This window comes from Carcharhinus amblyrhynchos, chromosome 3, assembly GCF_965287045.1.
Source record: "Carcharhinus amblyrhynchos chromosome 3, sCarAmb.v2.hapA, whole genome shotgun sequence".
NCBI lineage: Eukaryota > Metazoa > Chordata > Chondrichthyes > Carcharhiniformes > Carcharhinidae > Carcharhinus > Carcharhinus amblyrhynchos.
In genome coordinates this window covers 123619686-123628191 of record NC_137326.1, presented here as the reverse complement: position 1 = coordinate 123628191, position 8506 = coordinate 123619686, and the positions used below count along the sequence as shown (strand labels likewise).

The window sequence follows — 8506 nt, the reverse complement described above, 5'->3', positions numbered from 1 at the left end:
TGATGGAGTTTGCAGTTGCAGAATTTGTCATGAGCCAGTTGTCAATTTCAAGAACATTTTGTTCCCGCTGATACAGTTTGGCTTCCTTGGCTCTAATCTATACATTAGGGAGTGTTTTTTTCGGGGGGGGGGGTTAAAAAAAACTGTCTGCACTACAACTTTTACAAGCAGGTTATTTTGCAAAACCGAGTATTTAATTTAAAATAAAAACAAATCACAAATTCTCTTCACAAGCCGATTGGTTCAACAGACAAATGCACCAACTGAGCAATAATGAGCCACACAAGACGAGAAACAAGATTGGGAAGAATTGTCTATTTTGGAGTCAACTGATCTCAGTCATGGGTTCACTGGGAGAGCTTCTGTCCTATGTGTCTTGAGAATGGTATGAGGATAGTGGGACAAATCAACAAGAATTGTCCTGAATGATCATATCCTGCAATCCTCAATGGAAGTTATAAGTCCAAAAGGTGGATGAAAACGATCAAAGTTAGCTGCAATCAAATAACTTCCACTTTCACGCCTAAGGTTCCTGTGTCACAAATGGTGCTTAAGTGGAGGGGTGGAAAGCCACTGACATCCTTCGAACAATCCTCTAACTTTTTTTTGAGGAGAGGAAGGAATATTACACAAAAAGCTTGCAGAACAAGCCAACAATCTAGATCAATTGGTGCCTCAAAATTCAATAAAACACATGATTACTGGAATCTAGAGTTTTGACAAAGGGTCACCTGGACTGGAAACATCAGCTCTTTTCTCTCCCTACAGATGCTGCCAGACCTGCTGAGATTTTCTCTTTTGGTTTCAGATTTCAGCATCTGCAGTAATTTGCTTTTAAAACACATGATTGTTTAGCTTTTAACTGTTAAAATATTATTTTGAGCTACAAAAGTTCAGAGAATCCTTTGAAAAATGACAAGATATTAAACATCACAAAATAAATAAGCATTAAATAATAGGGATATTTCAGATCACTTTAATTACAAAAAACTTCCAACTGCTTGCCACCAAAAACATACATTGTTCCATGACATCCATGGTCAATATTTATCAGGCTTCTTATACATTTTATCATCCAAACATATTGCATTCTGACCACTGATGGTTCTAATTTCTTTATTCATTCACTGCATGTGGGATGTTGTCAATAAAATCAGCATTTATTGCCCATCCCTAATTGATCTTGAGATTGTGTGATCAACCACCTTCTTGAACAACTGGTCTGTGGACTCACAGTTCTGAAATGGAGGGAGTTCCAGATTCTTGCCCCAGCAATGATGAATGAATGACAATACATTTCCAAGTCAAGATGGCGTTTAACTTGGAGAGGAATGTTCAGGTGATGGCATTCCCCCTTGTCTTGCTATGAGGTTGAGTTCAGAGGTCGGGTGGTGAGTCCATAGGTTGCTGCCATGCATCTTGTAGATGGTACAAATACAGCCACATTGCACTGTTCATGAATGGAGTGATTGTTTACAGTGGTGGAAGGGATGCCAATGAGGCAGACAGCTTTGCACTGGATGGTGGCAAGCTTCTTGAATGTTGCTGGAGCTGGGCTCATCCATGCAAGTGGCGAGCATTCCATCACATGTAAGTTGTGCCTTATATGTGGTGGAAAGGCTCTGGGGAGTTAACAGGAGAGTCATTTATTCATTTCATAATACCCAACCTCTGACCTGCTCTAATGACTAGGTCAGTTTAGTTCTGTCGATGACCACCCCCTCAGTTAGTAGAATCCCGACAGTGCAAAATGAGGCTATTCAGCCCAACGATCCTGCACTGACAACAATCCCACCTAGGCCCCATCCCTGTAATCTCACATATTTAACCTGCTAAGGAGCAATTTACCATGGCCAAACAACATAACTCGCAACATCTTTAGACTGTGGGAGGAAACCAGAGCTCCCAGGGTGGGAAGCAGGAACCTACACAGACACAAGGTGAATGTGTAAACTCCGCACAGACAGTTGCCCGAGGCTAGAATTGAACCTGGGTCCTTGGCACTGTGAGGCAGCAGTGCTAACCACTGTGCCACCATAGGTAATTTATGGTAGGGGTTCAATGATGGTAATGCCTTTGAAGGTCAAGAGGAGAGGTGACAAGTCTTTTTCATGTTGGAGATGGTCATTACTTGGCAGTAGTATAAAATGAATGTTTCTTGACAATTATTTGAATATTTTCCAGGTCTCGTTGCATGTGGGCACAAACTGCTTCATTGCCTGAGGAATTGCAAATGATAACACTGTGCAATCATCAACAAACATAAGCACAAAGAAAACTTAGTTAACAATTAGCTTTGGATTTGTACCTAGAAATAAGAGCAATTAAAAGTCTGGATATGACAAGCAGAACCTGGTATGATGGATTATGTATTTGACATAATTTGTATCTTACACGAAATACATAATGCCCCAAGTAGTTACAATAAACATTTTTCTTGTTTTTTGCTTACGTATTTTTTGTTGTCATCAGGTAAGTACCTTTCTCAAAATGTGTGCACTCCATCCATGTTTTGGGGTGTACCAATAGATGAGGCTTAAATTGTGTTAAAATTATTTATGGAGTCAGAGGTGTGCATATTGTTTTCAAATATATTACCATTTTCTATGGATTCTATCCTTTTGCGATGTGTTTTAATTTGCAATATTTCAATTCTTCCCGAATGTACTTCTGGGCAATCCTGTCAGTCACGCAGCAACAATTGCTCTGCTCAAAAATAAGGTCTAAGTGTTTCCACAAAAGTGTCTCTTGGTACAAAATTTTAAAGGGTGACTTTTTTAAAAAAAATAACTTGAAGTTACAAACTTTGAAAGAAATATAACATTCAATGGTCACTTCAAATTATTTATTTTGTTATAATCTTGTGTACTTGACATGTGTGCGTCAAATTCCATTCTTGTTACATAAAATATATCGCAGTGGCAGATTATGTTACAAAAAAAGGACAATGTTTTGAAACGTTGCAAATTTTGAGGGATTTATTGTTAAATAATTCTACAACTGATAGTTTGCAACATTTCTCTTAATATTGTTACAAAACATGGTGCAATAAATACATGTTTAACAGGTAATCTGTATTATTACATAGAATTTTTTATTTCATCTGTATCAGCAAAATAAATCCCAATATCACTGCTTATCGATTCACATTGCACGATATCACTGTATACAATCAATGTAGACTGCCATCCATTACTTCCCCCCCACCAATAAAACCTTTTGTCAGCAAAAATGAAAAATGGCATGAACTCAAGTTTTGTGTACAAGCACAATAAACAACATACTCTAAAGTAGTAGTATATGGGCTGAGGGCCATTTGCGGCCTGCCACCTGTGCTCCTCAACTGATATGTTGCTCTCTCAGCTCCCCTTTAGCAGTTTAGCTGTGCAATATCGCCCGTACAGATTTTCGTAGCTCTCTTGTTTTCTTGCACTCCAGCAGAAGGCAAATCAAAGTTTAGGGGAGAAAGTGGAAAGGGTCCTCTTAAAGAAAAAGAATGATTGGTCCCATGGATACTCCCCTCTCCCCTTCTTTATGGATGTTAGTTAGCCTCCACTTTACAACTTTCCAAAGTGGCACAACTGAAGTCAGTAGCTCATTATGTGAGCTCTTTCAGGCACTGATCTGCCTCCTATAACTCTGTACTCGATCACATTGCATCTTCCTCAACAGCAGACAACAGTAGATAAAAGCTACTGATTAACCTCGCTCACAAAGTCTCCCCTCTATGTGTACAATAAGGCAGTACTGGAAATGAGACAATGCTGATATAAACCTCTGTGCTGGTTATCTCCCTCCAGACAAGTTATTTCTTATTTGCAACATAGGTCTTCTTACAGGAATCTATTGATTTTATCTTGGGCGTTGCAAGTGAGGAGCTAAAGTTACACTGGCCACTCATATCACTGTGGAACAGGAGCTGGTAGAATTCCATGTGAATTCTGAGACGAACACAACAAACAGTGCTCACTTATTTCTGATTGCTGGTGCATTTTTCTAGTTGATAAAAAGAACCAACTATCTTAGCGGTTTTAACCAGTCAAAACTGGGTGCTGGTGCAGCAGCCAATTTGCCTTACTCATTTTTAATATACCAGTAAAGGTTAAAGAAATCCACACTCCTTATTAGCACCACTGTACCCATTTCAGATCTCCTTCAGTTTGTAACATTAGGTTGTCCCACAGCAGGACCATTCACTGCAGTGATGACCAAATCAACGTGAGAGAGATGTAATCCAGAGAAATCCAGTACCAGACTCCTGATTTGGTAACAGTAGTCAGATAGGAATGCATTTTTTTGGAGCGGGATGGATCCATGGGCAGTCCAACGTGCCAGCTCCAACTCAGTATTTGGAGTTTCCACCTTTAACTTACTTTACAGAGTGGCTAAGGAGGAGACGTCAACCAGCATGTCTCTGTGACCACTGTGACCTTCTGACAGCTGCTTTATAGTTATTAACTTTAATCTGAGGTGCGAGGGAACTTTCAACATAACATACTGATACTGCACCCAAAACATTCATAGAATCGTAGCAACCCTACACGGCAGAAGGAGGCCATTTGGCCCATCGAGCCTGCATCAACAACAATCCCACCTAGGCCCTTTCCCATAACGCCACATATTTACCCTACTAATCCCTCCAACCTACATATCCTGGGACACTGAGGGGCAATTCAACATGGCCAATGCACCTAACCCGCACACATCTTTGGACTGTGGGAGGAAATCGGAGCATCTGGAGGAAACTCACGCAGACACAGGGAGAATGTGCAAACTCCACACAGACAGTGACCCAGGCTGGGAATAGAACCCAGGTTCCTGAAGCTGTGATGCAGCGATGCTAACTACTGTGCCACTGTGCTGCCCACGAAGGCATTTTTACCTTGAGAAAATGTCATCAACTGTAGGCGCATGGTTCACCTGCCACCAACAGGAGGCAATATCCAGAGTTCCAATGAGTTCAGGAAAGCCCATGTTTTCTTTATATTTGGCATTTCTTATTCTGGCCACCTGAATGCACAGAATCTATTCCATGCATCTCCACCATTCTGTTACAAAGAATCAGCTGCGCGTTGATTCCCAGGCTTTAAAATGTGTACCATGTGACTCCAAATTGGCTATTTGGATTTTAAAATTGTTTGGAGTTATTTTTCAACCATTTTAACCCCTGGACATAGTAGTGTCCTTGTTTGCATGTGTACAAACCAAGAGTTTACATTAAAAATGGGCCCTGGTTTGAAAAAGTGCTAACTAATTAGGCTAAACAGTGGAGAGCAGCAAAACTGAAGCCACGTCTCTATCTCAGTGGCGCTCCCAGGACCCCAACCTCACTGTAAAAGTGCCTGCGACCACCTCCTAAAACAGCTTTGTAGTATACTTCTGGTACTGCTGCCCACACAAAGGCATCTTCCGCGCTACAGTAAGTCCAGCCTGTATTAATAATCTGCTGCTGTCCATCTGTGGAAGTAACTGAGACTGACTTAAAGGCATTTAAAAATAAAATGATTGAAATAACTTCTACACAGAGCTCATGCACTGTGTACTATACCAATGGCATCAGTGATATAACATTGATACAAGGCCCCTTCAAAGGAGATGGTTTTGCATTGTTTTGGCTTGGCCTCTTAACTAAAGCAGAAAAAGTTTGTCTCTGGGTATGCAGTTGCTCAATGTATCTCCTTGCCTCATAAATACTGTATATTGTAATGTTTTGTCAGTAGCCTCACAGAGACTCCAGATAAAATACAATAATTCATAAAACATGATGTCTTACAACAAATAATGTGCTATGCCAGGTTACATTCTTGGCAAGGTTTCAATTATCGTTCTGTAATTAAATGTTATTTTTGTAGTCTGTTGTACTTTTTTTCAATTCATGTTCAGCGATGACATAACAATAAGAATGAAAATAGGGACGGATTATTCCTTTCAACAGGCTTCTCTGCTGGTTCGCACAACCTAAGGGGAAGGAACATGAACTGGGGCTTATCTGGTAACAACCGAGCAACAAACATGGATAGAAAGGGTCCCAATGAGGTGTACTTTGGCAGTAAAGCACTGGACTCACAATTCTACTGCCGCATGCCATCAATATAATAGAATACTTTTTTTAAAAATGATAAATTATCAAGTTACTCATTCAATCAGACAACAAAAAACAATATATATAGATATATTCATAGAGCAATGTTTATAATAACTTTAAACCCAATGATCAAGTATTTCCAAAGGCCAACTCAACACTTTGCACCTTCATCAACAGCTGATGAGGAAAATTTCCCTCAAGATCATTCAGTGATTTATGGCCAGCCAGTTTTTCAGTGTTATTAGTAATGTGCATGTATTAGTGAGAGGGTGTGTGGCTACTTGAGCACACATGTCTGGGTGAGGACTATGTCTGTGTTATTGTGTCTGTAGGTGTGTCTGCACGTGGATGTGAATTTGTGTATGAGTAGGTATATCTGTGTGTGAGTGTGTGTGTGGATATGTGTTAGTAGATATGTTTGTGCAAAGATGCGTCTGTATGAGAGTGTATCTGTGTGAAAGATTGTGTGACTGTAAGGGTATGTGGCTGCAGGTATGGGTGTACCTGTGTGCTCCACACAATGTAAAAACCCCTCTCGAACACTTGTCTGTTTTTTTTGTCCCAGACCTGGATCCAAGAGTATTAATAAGCGAAACAGGATGGGATCTGTCCTGGCCTCTCTCGTCGATGTGGGTTTGGATGGAATGAACAATTGGAGTGCCATGTTTTGCTTAAAGCCGGATTTTGGTTACAAATGACTTGCTGAAATCCTTGACTTCTTCCGGGGTTTGGACTTTCTCATAGCCCAGCCAATCCATGGCCTGCTGACAGTATTCCTCCACTTGTTTGATCTGGGAGTAGGTCATTTGGGTCCTCCATGCATTGGCAGCCTGGGTAGCATTTCGGGAAGAAACACTAAAGGGCTTTTTGGAGGAGTAACTGGACCCCATGGTCATATTGAGCACAAACTTCTCAATGTCCTCGCTGACTGACAGGTTGACAAAGTGGTACATGTCCTTTAGATACCTGATGGGATCTTCCACCAGATCTTCGTAGCGCACGACCCTGTAATTGTCCTTCAGCCAGTCTGGTGGCTCCCTTGCCATCTGGACAGTCCTGACCATGCTGGTGCAGATCACTTCCAGAGCGTTGAGGGCATGGTAGTCCACTGCGTCCCGCCTGGTCCGCTGGTACCCATCATACACCTTCAAGCGGCGCCCCTTGGGATCTTTACTCCTCATCACCTGCAGGCTCTCCCGGATCAGGCCGTTCCTCGATTTGATCCGGGAGCTGGCCACGGCCCTGGGATCGCGGACCAGATGGATCACCTTGAGGTCAACGAAGGGGTCTTTCATGAGAGGGGCCAAGACGTTCAGGTCGAAAATGCGGACGCCCTTTATGACGATGGTGCTGTACTTGTGGCACTCGGCCTCCAGGGCATCCAGGTGCTGGGGCGGGCACTCGTTCTTGCACACGTGCTCGTCGATGAGGCCCACCCGCTCTTTCCTGTAGGCCTTGCACAGCGGGTAGGAGCAGACCACCTTGTTGCGCGGTGCCCCGAAGATGCCCATGCTGGTGACATTGTTGCCCCCGTTGTAGAGCTGGAAGATGGAGAGGTCACAGCGGTAGAGGAAGCCCAGCATGTCGCGGGCCGCCCCCTGCAGGGTGAGGGCATCGCCCGGGTACAGCTTCTGCCAGATGTGCCACATGGGCTCGTAGAGGAAGAAGACGTCGGGGTTCTGGTTGAAGAGCTCGCCCACGAAGGAGGAGCCGGATCGCCATGTTGTGAAGACATAGACGTGCTGCCGCTTGCCGGAGCTGTTGCGGGGCGGCGGGGCTGGCTGGTGCTCCACCGTGTAGCGCAGCGGGTAGGGCACGTACTTCACCTGGCTGCACTCCTTCGCCCCTTTGTAGTCGGCAAAATGCAGCATGGTCAAAACCAGCAGCAGGATGTAACCCAGAACCAGCAGAGCCGCCTTCCTGCGGAGCACTTTCATCTTCCAGACAAACCAAACCAAACCTCCCCCCCCCCCTCCTCACCCCTCTCAACGACCAGAAGTCACATCAGATGCTGAACCTGGCTCCTGGCATCTTGCAAAGCCCGCCTTTCCACCTCCTCCCGCTCGCTTTCTCTCTCTCTCTCTCTCCCCCTATTGCAGGCAGATGTTTCTCACTTCAATCCTTCTCCCTGGAGACAGCGTCGACCACCCCCCCCCCCACCTCAAAAATAAATTTCCACCCCCCCTCCTCCTCCTCCTCCACACACAAGTTGAGAATTTTTGTTGTCGTTTTCCTTTTCTTTTGGCCTCTCCCCTCACATCACCAAGTTTAGATTTTTGTTTGTCTTTCCAATCTCCACCTCCCTCCCCCCCCCCACCACCACCTCCACCAAAATAAAATATATGAGGGGGGAGAATTTTGGTGATGAGTCTCACTGCACAAGCTTCTTTCTTCAGTTCCACAGCCCAGGCTTCCAATCAA

The 8506-nt window shown here is 43.5% G+C and overlaps 1 protein-coding gene across 1 annotated transcript; it reads right to left on the bottom strand.

Annotated features, from left to right (window-relative positions):
* Positions 1 to 2866: 2866 nt before the first annotated feature.
* Positions 2867 to 8035, bottom strand: chst2b (carbohydrate (N-acetylglucosamine-6-O) sulfotransferase 2b). The gene has a single exon (XM_080185957.1). It carries the CDS (start codon positions 8020 to 8022, stop codon positions 6757 to 6759), a length of 1266 nt encoding a protein of 421 aa, XP_080042083.1. The 5' UTR covers positions 8023 to 8035; the 3' UTR covers positions 2867 to 6756.
* Between the last annotated feature and the right edge of the window lie 471 nt (positions 8036 to 8506).